General features: G+C 35.0%; 3 protein-coding genes across 3 annotated transcripts in view; 2 read left to right on the top strand and 1 right to left on the bottom strand.

Annotated features, from left to right (window-relative positions):
- Positions 1-2,967, top strand: part of LOC123010230 (serine/threonine-protein kinase PAK 1) — a 5,240-nt gene extending 2,273 nt beyond the window's left edge. Inside the window, exon 2 of the mRNA XM_044406939.1 lies at positions 738-2,967. Coding sequence (XP_044262874.1) covers positions 738-1,812 — 1,075 coding nt within the window. The 3' untranslated portion in view covers positions 1,813-2,967. The remainder of the gene's footprint in view (positions 1-737) is intronic.
- On the bottom strand, positions 786-4,525 carry LOC123010231 (methionine synthase reductase-like). The gene is made up of 4 exons (XM_044406940.1): positions 4,254-4,525; positions 4,067-4,201; positions 3,791-4,021; positions 786-3,744 (listed from the first exon to the last, which is right to left on the bottom strand). Exons 1-4 carry the CDS (start codon positions 4,344-4,346, stop codon positions 2,953-2,955), a joined length of 1,251 nt encoding a protein of 416 aa, XP_044262875.1. The 5' UTR covers positions 4,347-4,525; the 3' UTR covers positions 786-2,952.
- Positions 4,526-4,685: 160 nt separating this feature from the next.
- On the top strand, positions 4,686-19,173 carry LOC123010229 (KAT8 regulatory NSL complex subunit 1). The gene is made up of 6 exons (XM_044406937.1): positions 4,686-5,731; positions 9,093-9,491; positions 14,265-14,815; positions 16,772-17,285; positions 17,774-17,852; positions 18,051-19,173. The coding sequence occupies exons 1-6, from the start codon at positions 5,277-5,279 to the stop codon at positions 18,645-18,647; spliced, it is 2,595 nt and encodes an 864-aa protein (XP_044262872.1). The 5' UTR covers positions 4,686-5,276; the 3' UTR covers positions 18,648-19,173.
- Positions 19,174-20,311: the final 1,138 nt, after the last annotated feature.

Here is a 20,311-nt window from a genome sequence, read left to right as displayed (position 1 = left end):
TAAATATTAGAAATAAGAATTTCAAGTTTAATTTTCAAAATTTTAAGCTTTGTGTTATTAATCTTTAAAAAACATGCAATTAATAATTTTGTGGTAGACTTAATTTTTTTTATTTGAAATACGAATTTAGACGTTGGATGTTAGAATTCTCATTTTTGCATTCGTTTGAAATTGGAATTCTTAAAGGAAAAAAATGATTTGAAGTTCTTGATGAAATTTGCTGGAATTTTTTTGTAGCCTTTTTGTACTTTGATTTTGAAAATAAAAATTTTGAGTTCAAAATTCAAAATTTTGAGTTTTGAAGTTGAAAGGAATCCTCGGTTTGAAATTGAATTTTGGACTTAAAAGTTAAATTTTAGAAATAAGAATTTTATGTTTAACCTTTAAAGTCTCAAGTTTTAAATTGTAAGTCTAAAGATTTTTGGAGAAAATTTACAATAATCAGCAAATCAGTTTGTTGTAGACTTGTAATTTCTATTTTTTTGTAAATCAGAATTTTTTAGTTTAGTACTCGAAATTCCGGGTTTGAATTTTGGAGTTTACTATTTAGAATTCTAAATTTGAAAAATTGAATGTTTTTTGTGATATTTTCCATAATTTTTTTCTAATTATTTGCAACCACATTTTGAATTGGAATTTCATTAAGCATTTTTTACGTAATTTCTATTTCGCTAAAACCCACTTGAGATAAGATTAAACACGAGTATTTAATTCTCCTCTATAATTTTTTTTTTCAGACTAAACCGTCCGGAATCCGTACCAGTGATCCCTCCAAAAAACCCCCCGACAAACTTAAAAAAAGCACCAAAAATCCCCCAACTCGACTGTCTCACCATCGACGACACCTGCGAACTCCGTCACAAAACCTCCTCCGAGGACTCCTCCGACGACGACTTCCTCCGCCGTCGCAGTCGTCTCACCGACGAAGACTACATTCGCGAATTGAAAAAACTCTGCAATCCGGGCGACCCCAACGACTTCTACATTCGCAGTAATCGCGATTTGGGCACCGGCGCCATGGGCGTCGTCTATGCCGCCACCGACCTCCAAACCGGCCTCCCAGTCGCCATCAAAGACATCGACATGACCAAACAGCAACGCAAAGAACTCCTCCTCAGCGAAATTGCAATAATGAAAAATTTCCGACATAAAAATCTCGTTAATTTCTTAGACGCATTTGTGATGTACGATGACCATTTGTGGGTGGTGATGGAGTTGCTGGATGGGGGCCCCCTTACCGATGTCGTCACCGAAACGGTGATGAAAGAGGGGCAAATCGCCGCCGTGTGTCACGAAGTTCTCCAAGCCATCGATTACCTCCATTCCAGAGGGACCATCCATCGTGATATCAAGTCTGATAACGTCCTCCTTGGTATGGATGGTACCGTCAAGGTCACCGATTTTGGTTTTTGTGCGAATGTAGTAGGCAATGAGCAACGGGAAACAATGGTCGGGACGCCATATTGGATGGCACCGGAAGTGGTAACGCGACAAAAATACGGCAAAAAAGTTGATATATGGTCGTTGGGTATAATGATTGTCGAAATGCTTGACGGAGAACCCCCGTATTTACGGGAACCGCCTTTAAGGGCGTTGTATTTGATAACGGCCAATGGTAGGCCGAAGATTGTGAGGTGGGGACAATTGAGTCAGAATTTACAGGATTTTATTGATAAGTGTTTGCAAGTCGATGTGGATCAGAGGGCGACGGCTAAACAATTGTTAAAACATGAGTTTTTGACGGGGAGGAGTGAGTTGAGGACACTCACGCCATTGATTAAAGCCGCCAAAAAGATTTTACATAAGGCGTGAGTGAGGGGTGTGACTGATGATGATGGGCGTTTGTATTTAGGGCGGGCGGGGCGAGGGTTGAGGTGGGGGACGAATGGCTGTGAACGAGCAATTGTCAAAAGCATTTTTGACACATTCCAAGAAAAAGATAAACTACTTAAAAACTAGTTTCGTCTCTTTTACCGAATTAAAATTTGATTGAATGACACCTTGTATACAGGGCGTTTCATATAAAAAAATTATTGTGATTAAAACAGTAAAATGTTGGATCTACTTGGCTTTTCAAGAAACTTTTTTTTTAGTTTTTTTAGGACACTAATTATAATTAAAAAAATATCTTATACAAACTTTCAGAAATAATTTCTAGTTGCAGTGCTACCAACAGAAACTTGAGTCATAATTGTTGCATCAAGCGAAACTAAAGTTAGTTTTTAAATATTGTTGGGACATATGTATAAAATTTAATCAAAAACTTTTAAATTCACGAAATTTGGTAGTTTTCATGGTAAATAATCATAGTTTTGCTTATTGTTCACTGTTTTATAAAATACAGGGCAGTTTTTTATGTATACAATTTAATCACAGATTTTAGGACACGCTGTATAAAAAGCATTATAATAAAAGAAAACAAATTTTTGTCTACCGGTTGATCAGAAAAAATTCTCGTGAGTTGGCAACACTGAATATACATTTCGTAAAGTTGACAGCTGACACTTCTTACGTCAAATAACTGTCAGCACTGTTGTAAACCATCGAAAAAAATGTTCTTTTTTTCTTGATCTTACATAATTTTTTGCCGAAAAAAAGTGTAAAAAAAATAAAGACAAATACCCTGTATAGCTTTTTTATTTACAACATTAGAAATACTTTATTATTTTATAAAAAATTTGACATTTGTCACGTTTAATGCTATTATTACATATATTTTGTGTGCTTTTGTATTATAGTCCACCCTCTGTGTATGCAATATACAGGGTGTTTTGACAAAACGCATATGACTGAACACTAGATCCCCCATTTCGTCGCCCCACCCTATATATTGTTGTAAATTACGATATTTTTATAGTTCCTTAAGGGAATATTTACACAGCGGTCCAAAAAATCGACAATAATTTTATTGTAATGTTTTTCTATGTATAGTTATATTTCTATATAAATAAATTAATTCCAAGTGTCGACAATAAATCTGTCCCCTTTGACGAAATCCTCGGCCTCTGTGTCCTCAAATCCGCCATATTTGATCAAATTCCTCACCACGCAACTTCGCACATCCTTGACCACAGTCCTAAAGTCCCCACAGACGTAAATTATAGCACCCCGATTCACCCAATCGACGAAATCCCCTCCCCGCTTATCGATCTCACTCTGTATATATTTTTTTGAGTCACCTTCGCGTGAAAATGCGACGTTTAATCGATTCACGATCCCTGCACACATCAATTCGTTGATTTCATCCCTGTATAAAAAATCCCGATCCCTGAAACGGCAACCGTAAAACAGCCACACATCACCAAAGTAATTTGTTAATTTCCAATGTTGGAAGAATCCCCGAAATGGGGCAATCCCGGTGCCTGTCGCTATCAAAATCACCGGGTTTGCCAAATCCGGAAGCCGGAAAATCCCCGGTTTGCGGAAATAGAAAGCGACTTTATTCTTGTTTAAAATCTGTTTTTCTAGAAAGGTTGTACAAACACCCGAGACGAAAAATGTGATTTCAAGAGTGGATGACCGCGGGGAGGAGCATATGGAATAGGGGCGGGGTTGGAGCGGTGGGAGGTGTTCAAGGAGGAGCGTAATTGGTGGTTGGAGGGTGGGGAACGTTTCTAGGAGGGAAACCAGGGACGTAATTTGTGCAATAAAAGTCGAGTAGTCGGGGGATTTAGGAGCGGAAAGGGACGTAAGTTTGGAAGCGTCCGAATCCGAGGCGAAGCCGAGTAACGACTTAAGAAACAACTGGAAAGTTTTTTTTATTATTTGGGGTGGTACGCCTGATTTTTACCTTCTTAGGGGGGGTGTGTAAATCGACATGATTCAGGAAAATCCTCCTCAGGGTGCTTCGAGGGGGCAAGTGTTTTGGTACTACTCTAGTCTCTTGTAAAACCCCCAATTCGCAGGGGTGATCGGCGTGGGATTCAACCCCTAACCGAATTAAGAGTTTCTCAACTACTGACTCGTCATTCGAAGGGAACACCCCGATGGTATCCCCCGGGGCAAAGTCAACTTCAAGTCCCTAAAAAAACTCAAAAATTGAGTGAAACAAACCACAAAAAAGTACCTCCAAATTGAGCCCCAATTTGTAAACCGTCTTCACGCCATCCCCCCCTGAGAGTTTCTGAAAGTTTTTCACCACCCGATGGTAAATTTCACTGATCGCAAAAGGGGCCACTCTGTATTTCCACTCATCACAAGTCTGAAAACCTCAATTTGGGGGGCTGAAACGCCAAATTGACACTAATACGAACCTCAAACTCGGTTTGGTCAAAAAATTTGAGTTTCAAATAACTCGAAGACATGTCCGAACTAACCTCAAAATTCAAATGTGTACCACATGACATGTTGGTTGGGGTCTTGTCAAGTGCTGTCAAAATATCACAAAATTGAACAAATAATCACAAATTGTGAACAAAATCCGATTGTGGGGCCCCAAAACCCCAAATCGTGCTGATTATTCCCTTAAAAAATGTGAAATTTTGGGCAAAATTTTTGTAATTTTGTTGGAAAAAGCTTGACACGTGTTGGGGAGTTAGTGAGAGGTTTTTGGGGCGTTTTTTGTGTTTTGGGGGCTTCAATCTTGTGAAATTGTGATTTTTGCCCAATTTACTCTTTAGTCAAATTTTTTGCTTATTGTGGGGTGAAAGACAGTCGGGGGCGGTGAAATGGGGGTAGGGGTCGGTTTAGGGTCACAATGTGGTTTGTTGGGGGCGGTTTTAGTGCCAATTTCGTGTTTTTTATGTGTCGTTTTTGGGTCAGATTTGAATTTGGCGCGCGTAGATGTCGCTGGTGTCGGTTAAGTCGTGTCATGTCGTCGAGCGCCAAAAAGCGGCTTGTTGTCGTTTCCGTATCTCGAAATCGTGTTTTTCCGGTCGGTTTTCGCCCTCAGCGTGTGTCTTAAAACCGTTTTCGAATAACTCGCGGTGTCTCAACGTTATTTGTGTTGTTTAAGTCGTTACATAATGCGTTTTGGATGTTGTTTTGGGTTCGGCGGTGTTTGAGTCCTTGAGTGAAATCTCGCGTTTGCTCTGTATCAAGTCGCCTTTGGTTGTTGTGAGTGTAATCGAATAGAGTGCGTTGTTTGGTGTAAAGTCGCGTCGCCATTGTTGTAAAATCTGTGGAAAATCGTCTTTGAGACGTGGTGGAGGCGGAAGTGCGTCCTACAATGTGTTGGTGATCGATTTCCGGTTGTTGGCGTCACGTGTGAGTGGTGGTTGATCGAGGGGCGCAATGGAGCTGGCCGGCGACTAGGAGCGGAGCCCCGTTTTGGATGAATGGGATTGCGCACGGCGTCGGCGAGGCGGCCCTATGCGGAGGTCATGGCCCCGGCGTTGACGGAAACCAGCGGCCAGAAGCAGAGCTTCACGTTGCCCCCTAAGTACCTCGCCCCCGAGTGCTCGGACTGTGACATTATGAGTGACCAAAACATGGGCATACACAAAACGACAAGCCTCGACTTAACCTCGCCCCAGGACGTGGACGACCTCATGCAGGTCATCAAATCCATACCAGAAGAGGATATGGCCATTGAAAATCTACTCACCGATGACGATGTTATGAATATGTCGATTGATGACCCCAAAGAAACGCTAAATGAACTGAAAAATACGCAAAATCGCATCGAGAGAAGGTTGGATTTTCTCAGAAGGAAGATAAGGAAGTTGCAAGCGAGGAATATGGGACAGCATGTCGCGGGGGAAGTCGCAGGAGTCTACGAGTACGTCCACAGGTCAGTACAACCCCCCACTAGGGATTTTAACCACGTGTTGTTGGTAGCATTCGCACCAAAACCGCCGAAATTATTACCCATTGTTTTCAAAAATCATTGACGAAAACAAGATTTTATCAAATTTTCACTACTACTAGGCACATATGTCGGTAACATTGTCAAATTCGTCGACAAAACTGGTCGCCTGTGCTTTTTTAAACCCTAGAAATGGTGTTTTTTTACACATATGTTGGTAAAACCAACGTTTGAAATTGTCGTAATTTGTGATTCTCTGAATCATAACACACACGTAATTTACCTCCAAGTTCATGAAATCATATTTTCATTAATTTAAAGTTCCAAAAAAAAACATTTTTTTATGATTGACAGTTAAGTTACAACCCCCACTAGGTATTTTAATCACATGTGGTTGGTAGCATTGGCTCACAAACCGGTCAAATTATTACTCATTGTTTTCGAAAATCACACCAGGAAACTGACAAAACGAAAATTTTCACCACTACCCACAAAACAAGTCGCCTATGCCTTTTTTACAAATATGTTCGTAACATTGTTAGTCGACAAAACAAGTCTCCTGTGCCTCTGAATCGTGGAAATGGTGTTTTTTGCACATATCAACAGAATATCAACAGTAAAAATATAATATCAACAGAAAAAACCTTTGAAATTAGTCGTAATTTGTGATTCTCTGAAACATATAGCTCTAAACAAACGAATGTTTTTTTTTTTAATTATAGGGTTGTCTCAGTTTTTAAAATCATATTTTATATTTTTAAAATTATAAAAAACAATTACAGTAGACTCCCGATTATCCGGATCCCGATTTACCGAAATGCCGGATTATCCGAAACGAACGGAAATTTTAGATCTGCCGTTTTAACCGAAACCAGTCTCGACTCGAATTTCCGATTGTCCGAAATTTGCACCTGCAGTTCTTGGAATTAAAAAAAAAATTTTTGTCAGAATTAACTTCCGAATCTCATTTCAGTTCTAAAAGAAATTTGCATTATTATACGTAGAATAACAGCCTGAGGCCACAGCAAATGACATTTTACTGTTAACACGGTGGAGGAACATTGCGTCCAAAAGCCGGAATGCATTTAAAATAGTCATAACTATATTAGGTATGTGTACAAATTATTACTTAGGTATGTAATATGTATGTATACCTTTTTTATAGAATTTTAATATAAGATTTGTGTCACGAGTAATAATAATTTTTGAAGCAACCAACATTACATTCCAAAGATAACGTGAATATTAAAATATTTAGTTTTAATAAATTAAACATACTGACCAAACAGCACTTAACTTTAATTTATAAAATGTCAAACCTTGGAGAATTTGGTGAGAATTACTAAAATGTTGCCAAAATACGATTACTTTGTTTAACTAATTAAAACGAAATATTTTAATATCGACGTTATCTTTGAAATGTAATGTTGGTTGCTTCAAAAAAAAATTCCGACTCATTATGACTCGTGGGACACCCTGTATGTGAATATGTTTTTTTCTACAAAAAAACTCCGTATTAACTTTCAATTATCCGAAAAGGCTCCGGTCTCAATTGTTTTCGATAATCGGGAGTCTACTGTATTGATAATAGAGAATATGAAACAAATGAGTACAATTATGGGTGTCTAAAATTGTAAAAATACATTTTTAAAAGTTACAAAGAAAAATGACGAAAAGAAATTAGTTTAATATAGACTTAACTACGAGAAAGTTACTGGAAAATTAATAGAATTATGAAATTCTTGTAAAAAAAAACAAACAAAAACGAAGGTTTGATGAAATTTTGGTCGAAATTATGTCACTTGCGTAATTCAAAATCCACAGTTTTTTTTATTTTGCGTTTTTAATGATTTTATTAAAACACCAAAAACAGTGTTTTAATGAAGGCTATTAAGATACTGTTTTGCTAAACTTTTATGCAATACTTTTACCAACACTGTGAGAAATTGATGCATTTTTTTGCGATTTGGGTACTGCATAAGTCGTCACTTTTTCAACTCTCGAACATAATTATAAATTAAATTTTAAAAATGTTCAATAAAAAATACTATATTACATATGCTGTATAGGATGTTTTAATGCATTTGCCACTTTAAAGCACTTCTCGCTACGCTGGTCGTGCTATAATAACTTGTACAGTAATATACTATTTTGTAAGTAAACGTTTTTTATAACTAAACAATAATTCAATAATTATTCTTTTTAGTTTAGACCTAATTTTAAAAAAGATACTATAAAAAAATAATTAAATCCTTATCGAATATTGAGTAGTTTAAAATCTACATATAGAGCTTTTGAATTATCCGAACCTGTAAAGCACTAATTTTTATTTAAACTAATCAAGGAATGATCAAAGAATCAACAAAAAAGTAAAGTCGTTTAAATTTGTATTTTTTTCAAATATCTATACAGGGTGCGCCAGAACTCGCGCCCCAGAGAAAAATGCCATATAAGGTAAAATATCAGGAACATGGAAAAAATGTTAAAAAAATTTTATCTATAAAAATTTCGAAGTTATGAGGGTTTAAATTTTACACTTTGATTCTATTTATTTCTGTTGGAAAAATAATGTTCCAAGTTTTTTTTTCTATAGGCTATTAAAAGAGGAAAGAGCTGTCTCCTAAATTGTAATTCTCTTCATTGTTATTTGTGGCTTTTACAATCATATTTATAAACATATACAAGATCATCATCAGGATCATTAAATAGACATAAAAAGTGTCAAATGTCAAAAAAAACATTTTTTTCATGTTCCTAGTATATTACCTTACTTGAAAATTTTTTATGGGGCGCGAGTTCTGTCGCACCCTGTATGTATTGTCGGTATAAAATGTCAAGGATGTCCAATTTTAAAAGAGTGAATAAAGATAAATTTTAAGGATTTTTTTATGAATTATTTAGTATGTATGTAAAAGTCTATCTTTAAAAAAAAACAAGTTTCTAATGTTTTAAATTGAAATAATTACGTCTAAGTAAATACTAGTTTCTTTAATTTTCACATAACTCAATTCTTAATAAAAAAAAACTAGAAAAAACTGAAGAAAGATGGTTACAACTGTTTTTTTTTAATTGTAGGGATTTAAAACAAAACACTTTTTTATAAATAAGTTTTGTTAAAAACGAATGTCTATTTTTATATTTTTGTTGCTTATACATACAGGCTGATCCATCTAATGAGTCGATTTGCCTTGTAATCAAATGAAAATAGAAATTGTTTTTTTTTCAATGCTATAATTTAAAAATGATTAATTAGCTATCTCGAGGAAATCATAGATTTTTCAAATTTTCATTATGTTTTTTTTTTTGTGTCAAATTGAGCTCTTTTTTCCAATTTCTTTGTTTTCAGGTCGCTGAAACGCCTCAAGGACAACACACACCTGGAGGAGGAAAAACCGCAGATGAAGCCGATGTCATCCGCATCGACTAAAACCATGCTAAAGAAACTCGAAATGGCGGCTGTCCTTCAAGCAAAAAATGCGGCACGCCAAAGACACACACCGAAATATTTTGGTTCGGGTTCATGTGAACCGGGAAATCATCGATTTCCCGCACCCGGTGTGGTCAATGTACCAACATGGCCAATGGAAAATAAACATGAACTACAAAAAGTGACCGGTCTTTTACAAACTGAATTAAATCTAGTGCAACATGAAGTTGATTCAGAAGCAACAGAGAGTAGTTCGGGGGGTGAAAGTTGTGATGAGATGCAGAGTTATAATAATCCACATCAACAGTACCTTAGTATGTAAGTATTAAAAAAAAAATTGTGGGGAAAAATACAAAAATAGTGTGGGATCGTTGCGTAATGTTGCGTCGGGATTAAAGGTTATAGCGTTGATTGGTTTGGTATTTTTGTTTATAAATTGTAATTGTTACCAGCAGTGGAATTGAAATTTTAATTAATTGTCATAAAAGTGCAGTTGGCAAACTGATTCAAATTTTAAATACATTATAATAAAAAACAACACAAAATTTTACATTTTTTTCAAATAAAGAAGAAAAGAAAATTAAACTGAGGAGAGAGACTGAGAAAAAGCCTCCAATTGACCCAACACAGGTAGAAACAACCCTTTGACTCGTTCTGTAAACATTTAAAACTTTCCTCCCTAATCAGTCTTGCCACAATAAAGAAAAAAAAATCGGTTCAAAAGGAGTGTCTGTAGACTTATCGATTGCATCATCCTTTAAAGGATGCGTCATTTTATAACTTGCGTTAATATTCCTATTATTATTTTTTTTTTTCTAAAAAAAGGTGAGATAAAAGTTCGTTGATTTTTCAAGATCAAGTCGTACAATTTTTTCCTCAAATTGCGCAATTTTAATTTGTGTAGAAAGTAACAAATTGCACCGAAACGTTACAATTATGTATTTAGTCTATTTTTTACTACACTGTTGCGACATAGCAACGTTTTAGATTTGCTTTTGTTTTCCATGATTTTTTTCCACGTTTTGTAAGTGAGTCATTTGTGATAAGTGATAATGTTGGATTCAAAAATTATGTAAATAATGTGGTCGAAAACCTTGTACATGTATTCAAAACTGAGTAAACGTGTTCAAACTTGTATTCATGTGTGGTAACGTGGCATATTGCAGAGGTTAGTAACAGTGGGCGGCGACCTCTAAGATCGATATTACGTACTAAAAACTAGAAAATTGTGAAATACTTTTTCATTTCATAGTATCGACAACCTGTTGATTGTCATTTAAGTGTATCATATTGGAAAATAATTTGCGGGTTGTTGGTTTTTATTTTGTCTAGACGTCATTGTAAACAGTTGAATGATGAGAAAAAAATAAATAATAAAGAAAAGAACGGCGTTGGTGTTATTATACAAGTGTCCGAAAAATACCTCGACATTATATGAAAAACCCCGCATCTAAAAAAAACTACTTTAAAATCAAAATCACCAATAGATTCAGCGCCCAAATTGTTATGTTCATAGAAACTTTTTTTTTTTATTCTTACTAGGGAACCAGTCCCCGAAAACTTCCGACGTTTTTTCAGGACACTTGTATTTATGAATAAATTTAGATACTCGACTACATAAAAAAATAATGTTTGTTCCGGTGTTCTCAGGTGACATTTATCTTTTTTTTTATCTCGACCTGGATATAGAGTGCGTTATCTAATGTTTAATAAATAGCGGACGTTTTTGGTAATCGATTTATATTGCGTATTTATTTTTGTTTAATTTTATTTATGATTGTTATCTTTGTTATCAGTTTTTGTTTTTTCGTTGACACTGTTTGGACACTCATAAAGTGATAAAATATTAGTTTGTTTCTCGTAATTGATTATTTAATTTGTTATATAGTGTTAAGTTATACATTTGTTAAGTTGGCAATATTGTGCGTTTTTATTCGGGCATTTTAATGTCGATTAGTAATCCTAAATAAAATAATACATATGATCGCTCTATATTTCGATGTTTGATATATTTAATGCATTTACAGGGTGACTCAATATTTCTTTTTGCGGTCATTTCTATTGTAGTGAACATGTGAAGTGTGTAATAATAGTGATTATTAATTCTTTAAACAGAAAATAAGTTGATTTAGTACACCTATAATTTGAACTAATTACTGCAACAGATTTTTCGGATTTTTTGTCGCATCGAAATAACTTTTTTATTTTTAATTAAATACATAAATGTGTATTTTTATGAAAAAATGAAAAATAAAATACATATACTGAGTGAGTCTGTTAAAAGTATGTTTTAACTTTGTATAAAAAAATAATTTACTAAAATCCAAGATTTATAAAATAAGGTTGTCTCTTAACTTGGAGTGAGACACTAAAGAGCGAGTAAGATGGCTATATGGTGACGTCAGTGGAGTGATGCTCGTTCAACCGCAGGTTGCAGACTGTCAGATTAAGGTGACTAACCGTCCTGATTTAGCCAGGACATGTTTAGGTTTTTATTGTCTTGTCCTGTTTTACACTTATGTCCTGATTTGTTTCGATTTAAGAACACACCTAACTGTGCAAATTTTTGAGATTTTTATTTGCAGCGAAAACAAAGTATCTTTAAATTAAAGTCTTGTTTTTGTCGTCAATTTTGATTTTGAATTATTTGAAGTTGATCACCTTATGTCAGATTTCAGATTTGTGTTATGATTATTGTGTTGCATCTTGCATTATTTACCACATACATCTTCCTTTATAGAACTTGTATGCTTCTAGCCTTATTCTTAACTTTATTACTCAATATGGCAAGAACTATGCATCGTAGAGTTTTTTATCCTGTTGCATCGTGTTCAGCGAGTAATTTTACGTCTAAGAAAAGAATATTTCAAGCGTTTTTAAACTCAAAAAAATTGTAAATTTTTAAACTTGACCCAATAACGTTTTGTGCACTTTTTTGAGTCTTTAAAATCACTAGAAATGTAAAAACGTTATATGGATCCATTTTAAAGTTAATTTTTTTTTAATTTTTGTGGAGATTTTGCTCGATTTTTAGCACCCGGAGCCGTCTATTTATAATAACACCGGACTTCTTGGTGATGACCGCTTTTGTTTGGTACCGTTGGAAATAAAATTTAATTTTCTATCATATACAAAAAAATATCAGTGTTCTGCGATAAATAGTTATCGAGAAAATTTCTGATAAACAAATCAAAGCAAAAATGAATAAATTTGTAAATTAAAATATTGCAAGTTTTAACAACAATTTATATTTTTTATCTATTTATATAACGGGTGATTCACGAGGAATAATGAGCCTGACCAAATTTTGGATGCAACCAACATTAGAGTTGTCGCAAAATAACTTGCGAAGAGTAATGGTGGTTGCATCGAGAATTTGGTCAGGCACATTATTCCTCGTGAATCACCTTGTATTTTATTTTTTTTACCATTAATAAAAAATATAGTATTTATTTTACGAATTTCTAATTTTTTAATTTTTGAACTTAATAATATGTTTGGTTGCATATCCTATTTTTGAACAATCACTCCAGTGACGTCAATTCGCACGAATAATGTGCACACATGATTGGTGCAGAGTTACGAGGCAACCTTCTTACTTTATAAATCTTGACTAAAATCAGCATTTACTTCTAAAAACTTTGTTTTTTTCTTAGTGTATGTGAGTTTTTTCCTAATAGTAGATGACTGTAGGTTTAGTTTTAAGTTCAGTCTTTGTTGAACCATACTGTATCGTTATAAAGATAACCGAGGCTGGGTACAATATCAAACTCAGACTGGTTTTTTATTTTTTAATTATACAGTGAGTCATGAAAAAATTTACACCTAAATATTATTGATACGGATTACGCTGTTCCATTTCCTTAACCGCCTAAGGAAATTATGTATGAAATTAAGAAAAAAAAATTAGATATGTATTATAGCGTGGCGCCATCTAATTACACGTTTAATTTTTTAACAAAGTTAAAGTGCTGTTGTGAAAGATGCAAAAAAAACTTGCTTTAATATCAACGACCTGACAATACAAATTAAAATACTACAAAAAATTGTTCTATATTTCTTAAATGTGGGTCGATTTTTTGAGCGATAAAAATGTTGTTTCTTGTAGTATGACACGACCTTGAATGTTGAATTTAAATGAATGAAACAGTAATTGCGCAAGAATTAATAGTACTTTATTACACAAGTAAAGAAAAGTTTTTCATCATCTGTGAGTGATGTGTTTGTGAAACGAGTCCTTAGGACGAGCAGATACTGCCAACTTTTCTTTACGTGTATAATACAATGTTTTCTCTTGTAGGTATATACATAATTTTTTTTTAATTAATGAGAAGTGTACCAACTTATTTGCTGATTTCTTAATTTGACATGTTTTGTCATGAAATGAAAAGCTACCAAACGATGAAAATTCGATAACAGACAGTCGTGAATTATTTAAAAGTAGTAAGTGAAATGTGTAAAGTGTAATTATTGCATTTTTTTATGTGTTATTGGTGTTTTTAACAAATTGCGTCTGTCAAAAGGAAGAAAAAAAGTTTTGTGGTATATTAATTTATTCACTAATTAGATAAAAGAATCACCAACTGACCATTATTATATGAAGAATAAAGTTGTACTACTTCTATTTGTGTCTTAAAGTAATAAAAAACATTATTAGAGCTTCTTGTTCCAAATCTGGTGGCGAACTGACGTTGTCAAAAATGACTGAATTTTGACACTAAACATATGTTTACTATTAAAAAAAAATATTGTTCATAGGCGTCGTACGAAATTATATTTCAAAACCACAGTTATTCTTTAAAAAATTATAATAAGTAGGTACTCATACATAAGATGAAGAATGATGAACAAGTTATTAAATTGTTAACGCTTGAAAAGAATTTTCAAACATGATATTCCTAACAATCCTTGTCTACAAAATTTTTAGAGAAAAAAAAAATACGCCCTTGTATTTTTTTATCTTAACCAACTGGGCGCACTCCAAGTGTTTTTTCTGTCACTGTCAGTTCGCCACCAGATATGAAATAAGCTCTACCTACCTATAAGAGATAATCTGTTTAATTTGTTTTATTTTTTTGATTTTTTTTTCAGACAAAAACGTGCATTATGGAAATACGCTTCACAACGTGCGGCAATCGCCTCGCGTTGGACTTGGCTTCAGGCCCAAATCTCCGACTTGGAATACCGAATACGTCAACACGGCGATATTCAGCGTCAAATACGTTCATCGAAGGGCGAAATCCAGCTCGGGGGTATTAGTCCTCCGCCACCGACATCTCCAACGGCGGTTAACGGCTATCGTGGCCAATTACCAGGCAGTTCACCACTCGCTACGTCGAAAAGTGACGACGTTCCAACGCCGAACGGTGCACATCCTGAATACGAATGTGCACGAACACGACCATTGGTCAATTTTAAAAAGAGAAAACTGTTGCAATTGAACGGATTGCATGTGATTTCTAAAAAAGCGGCACGTCCGACGACGATACGTTGTGGATGCGTCAATACGGCGGCGCCGTGTGCGGTATGTACGGGACGGACGGATCCTACGCATCCCAGGGATCCGACAGAGGCATTGAGCAAACCGGAAAGGGTCGCGTTGGTCGATCCCGGATTTCATCCCGTTTTTTCCATGCCGGAAGGTAATTTGAATTGGGGATTAAGCAACTTCCCTCCCAACAGGGAACTGACATTTGATGTTTGTTATTACTAATTTAGTTTGTTGGGAGGGGTGACGGAAGGGAGCCGAGGACATTTGCACTGGCCGCCAAAATTAACCGGGCACCTAAAATTTTGCGATTTTTTCACATTGCAATATTTTTGTTATTCTTTGTCGGATTTCAACGAATTTTTGTTCGGCTTATAGAATGAACCTTGCAGAACATTTAATTCAATAACATTTCTAGTTTTGCCTTGGAAATGTTATACCTAAAAGACGAGAGAACTGTTTTTTTACTTTTTTATACTCAGCTGTAGTGTGCAACAGAGACAAAATTAAGTTTTTACTCATTTCAGATTATTGCTCGTTTTTTTTTCTGAATGAGGACTAATTTGTTTCAAAATTTTATCTTCTGGTACCCCAGAGATACAAAGTATTGGAAAAGACGTTGCATTTCTAATGTTACTAAAGACTCATTTAGAAAGTAGGCTACATAAAAGGTAGTTAAACCGAAAATCACCAAAAGAACACAATTACGTCTTTGAACACATAAAATCTAAAAAACTTAGTACGTCAAAGCATTACAACAAGTAAAACAGTTAATTATTGGAAACTTCCATGGGTCTATTTTGACGTTTTGTTGGCACATTCGACCTACTTAATACGAACAATTCATAGAAATTCAAAATGTAATGCTTTTTTTGAAAGTTTATATCTCTCATGTCTCAAGAATCAAAATTATGAAAAATGTGGTACATAATTCAGAAAAGAATGGGCAATAATCTGAAATCAGTAAAAACTCAAGTTTGTCTCTGTCGCACACCACAGCTCAGTATAAATACAGGGTGCGCCAGAACTCGCGCCCCAGAGAAAAATGTCAAATGCCGGCGGCAATAGGTCGCCAAAAAGTGCAGCCGAAGAAGTAATTTTTGCTTACATAAGAGAGTTATTAGACTCTTAAATCCACCAATCCCAGAAGGGCACCTCAAGGTGTGATTGAAAAATTATATCCGTTGCTAGGTTACGAAAATAATACCAATTTGCCCAGAATTTTCATTAAATAGCTGGTCTACTGGAATTTTTAGTTTGACATTTATTAATTTGTGGGTGACATTACCTGCTAGTTTGCAGTATTTTTCTCGCATAAGAGGTTGTACACGAGTATAATGAGTCAAAATCGTTAATTATTATCAACAATTATCAAAAATTACTTTGAAACATTCTGGAAATTCCTGATGAACCACCGACTTCTTCATAGGTATTGTTCCTTCTCAACTTTTTCTTCGATCGATACAGATTAACAAACCGATAAATGAATTTTAGAGCTTGAAAACTAGTGCGTTATCTTTATGAAACAAAGAAACAAGTGAGAGTGAGACCAGAAAAACATGAAGAAGTACACAAGTTTCTTTATTTACTTTAATGCAAAATATACAGAAAAATGTCAAACTAAAAATTCCAGTAGACCAGCTATTTAATGAAAATTCTGGGCAAATTGGTATTATTTTCGTAACCTAGCAACGGATATAATTTTTCAATCACACCTTGAGGTGTCCTTCTGGGATTGGTGGATTTAAGAGTCTAATAACTCTCTTATGCAAGCAAAAATTACTTCTTCGCCTGCACTTTTTGGCGACCTGTTGCCGCCGGCATTTGACATTTTTCTCTGGGGCGCGAGTTCTGGCGCAGCCTGTATAAGTAAAAAAAACAGTGCCTTCATCTTTTGGATATCATATTTAGAAGACAAAACTAGAAATGTTATTGAATTAAATTACAATGTTCTGCAAAATTCATTTTTTAATCCAAACAAAAATTCTTTGAAATCCGACACAGAATAACAAAAACATTGCAACGTGAAATATTGCAAAATTTTAGATGTCCGATTAATTTTGGCGACCAGTGTATATGTAATACATATATAACTATTTTTTTATTGTAGATACATCGTACGCGACCCACTGCGAGGCCATTATGAAGAATCCCGAATGGCAACAACGAAGTACCCGAATGAAATCTCTCAAAGTTATGAATAAAGATAGATCTGACAAGTCTGTATTAGAACATCGATCAAAGAAAATCGATCATAGAAAGAAATACAATCGTTTATTGAAACCCAGTACAATGTCGGCTCTTTCCGCTAAAATTCGAAATAAAATTCGTGGCCGAAAAACAAGTCGACATTCATCGTCATTAACATTTAAAAAACGACCAAAATTAAGTGATGGTGTCGACGAAGAAGTTGAATCTATTGGTAATAATAGTACAACGGGTGTAGCAAATTCGGTTGTAGCATCACCGAGTTCATCACCGTTACTTCACATGCAAGCCATATCCGGTTATAACCGACGAAATCGGGCAAATTCGTACGATATCGACAATATTGTTATACCATATAGTGTGGCAGCAGCGACACGAGTCGAAAAATTACAGTACAAAGAGATTTTGACACCAAAGTGAGTAAGAGTGTGATGGGTCACATAAAAAAAATAACTAAATTGACAGTGTCAGTTTCAATTGCCTGTTGTAACTGTCAGTTTTCAGATAGTGAATGGCAATTGCTGTATACTAAGAGGTAGTTGCTGGATAGTAACTGTCAATTGGCAAGTACTAACTGTCATATGCCAAATAATAAGTGGCAGTTGTCGGATAGTAACTGTCAATTGCCAAATATTATGTCTGAATTGCAGTTAGTAACTGTGAGTTGCCGGATATTTAGTGGTAGTTGCCTGATAGTAACGGTCAATTGTCAGATACAATTGGCAATTGGCAGATAGTAACTGTCAATTTACTATAACCTATAACTCCTGGAGTCCCGCAATTTTTTATTTTAACCGTTGGCAATTGACGGTTACTAACTGTCAATTTAATTGAAAATTGTGTTTTAGCGCTTTCGTAGTCACGTGATGTGACAATTAAAAGTGATTTTTTTGTTTTATTACAGATGGCGAATAGCGGACATTGATTTGAAATGTGATACGAAAAATAACGGAGCTGTTAGAAACCCTAGTCAAGATAGCGATGTAAGTTAGTTTCAATTGTTTTTGGCTAATTTTTCAATTTTACATGATGTATAAATAAGTAATTGATTGGTTAAACCATTGAAACCATGATAGTTTAATTGTTTCGTCACTACCACTGATTAAAATATAACAATTTCTGTGTTTGTTTTTTTTTTAAGTTGGTGTTTATGTGTGTTTGTTTTGTTTTTTTTTTTTTAGACGGAAGATCTCTCTGAGGAGGCGGTGCTTGCGCGTCACGAGAAGTCCGAATACGAGGAAAAGAAGAAATTTCTTAGTTATTTGAAATTACCGAGTGGTCACGGCCGTAGCCGAGCCCACAAACGAACGGACAGTTTGGCCGAATCAAGCGGCGCGAATACACCCGATCCGTTGTCGCCACATCCGGCTGAAACGGCCGAGTCGCCGTTGACGTCACCACCAGCCACGCCCCTTCCTGAGGATTTGCCCTCGATAAGTGCGATGCGTCGTCGGACGATTTCGCAGTCACGTGTCGGCGTCGCCGGCGTCGTGGCGCGAGAGGAGAATAATACACCGGAAAATGTGGAAGTGGCGCCGTTTGATACGCGAACGTTTCCGTTGGATGATGAAACTTATGAGAAAATGCTGAAAAGTATGCCGGAAAATCACCAGTTTAAGACGAATTACCGGGCGCAGGATTGTGATTTCGGGGGGTTTTTGGACGAGAAGGTGGATTCGCCGGGGAGTGAGTCGACCGAGTCAGCGCTAGGGGAGGAGGACCCCAACGATCCCGAGTGGGTGGATATGGAGAGGTCGAGGGACAGGCATAAGAGATAATTTGAGTGTTTTTTTGGTTTTTTCACCGGTAAAAAGCTTGGGATTTTGTATTACGAGGTCTGTGATTGTCATTACATTACACGTGTGAGATACGTCAATACAGTTGTTGCTTTTTTAGTATTGTAATGTATTTAAATACAGAATTCGAAGCTTGTGCTTGATTCAGTTTCACATAGTTTTTGTAATATAATCATAATTTAAGATATTTCATTTTTTTGTACTGTTGCAAAGTCTAGTTCACTTGATTGTAACATGACTGGTTAGACTAGTTACTAATTTTAACTGTAATTTTGTTACTGAATTATTGGTTATGTTAGTTTTTTTTTTCAATGTCAAGTACAACCCAGTGACTTGTTATATAAAAATTCTATTGTAAATAAAAAACAGTGCAAATATTTGTTATAGAAAAACATATTTTCGAAATCATTTGCATTTTTTTCGTTTTTATGAGAATTATTCAAATTGTACATGCTCTTCATAAGAGACAAATTATGTATCATAATATTATTAAAGTGTTTATTGTAAAGCAAATCGAGTTTATGTTATCTTTGCAACATGACTATTTCACCATGTAGTTACTTCCTGTAGTATTGTACGTTTTTATATGCAGATGTATTGAATTAAATAAAATCCAATCTGCTCATTCCAAAGCATTTTACAAATAAACCGGCATTTGCGTCAATTTCACCCCAATTATTTAATGAACACGTTTTTAGTCCGATAAATGAGATTTTACAGTACGAGTGAGACGTTTAAGGACGAGGCGACTAAGGAACCGACTCAAGAATGTTGAAACGAGAATTGTAGAAAATCATGTGGCGGACGTATGTCGTAATGCGTTTTATTTTATACTGCAGGCACTAGATTTGAAAAAAAAATTTTTTTTCATTAAAAATATGATCATCTATGAAACCCTAGTCTCTAAGGTTAATGTTTTTTTTTTACACAATGACAACAAACTAATATTTCGGATGTTTTACGTAAATACAGGGTGATTCTTAAATAGACCGACAAAATTTTATTTTTGGTAGTATTAAATAAGAACATGCTGGAAATAATATTAAAAAATTCTTTGTTTAACCGTTCTCCAAATAAAATTTATTAAAGTTATTTTCGAGGTGAAGCGTACGCCACTGATGTGTTCGTAAATAGTAGTAGCACAGGTAGTGGAAAGGAAACCATGGTATTAATTTGATTGATAAACGCAGTAAGTGGCACAGATCAAGGGGGTTTTGCCCCTAAAAGATATAAACGTGAAAAGGTTACAGTTTGTCTCCATTTATCCTTGGGAAGCTGTGATAAAATTTTGTCGGTATATTTAAGAATCATCCTCTGTAATGAAGCTACCGGTTCTCCCATTCCTACAAAATCATCAGAAAGATACCATAAAGAATATAAACTGTTTTGTGACTGGAAAAGGGAAATGATATAGTTTGATTATTGATTTATTTCTTTTGAGTCCGGTAAAAGTAAAAAACCCAATACCGTAGTCTCTTTTTCCGGACTTAAATCATTAACTTAAACATGGGTATTACGATGCAGTATGAAATAAAATTTATTATTCTTCGACACTGTCAAAATTTACGGTTTTTCTCCCGTGTAAAGTTTTAACAACTGTTTGGCATTTCTCAATACGAAACGTCAGATTATTTTTAACAGATTTA

This window comes from Tribolium madens, unplaced genomic scaffold (genome assembly GCF_015345945.1).
Source record: "Tribolium madens isolate multiple individuals breed KSU strain unplaced genomic scaffold, Tmad_KSU_1.1 Scaffold_7;HRSCAF=85;Tcas5.2_LG10, whole genome shotgun sequence".
Lineage (NCBI taxonomy): Eukaryota > Metazoa > Arthropoda > Insecta > Coleoptera > Tenebrionidae > Tribolium > Tribolium madens.
This window is presented reverse-complemented; position numbering and strand designations above follow the sequence as displayed.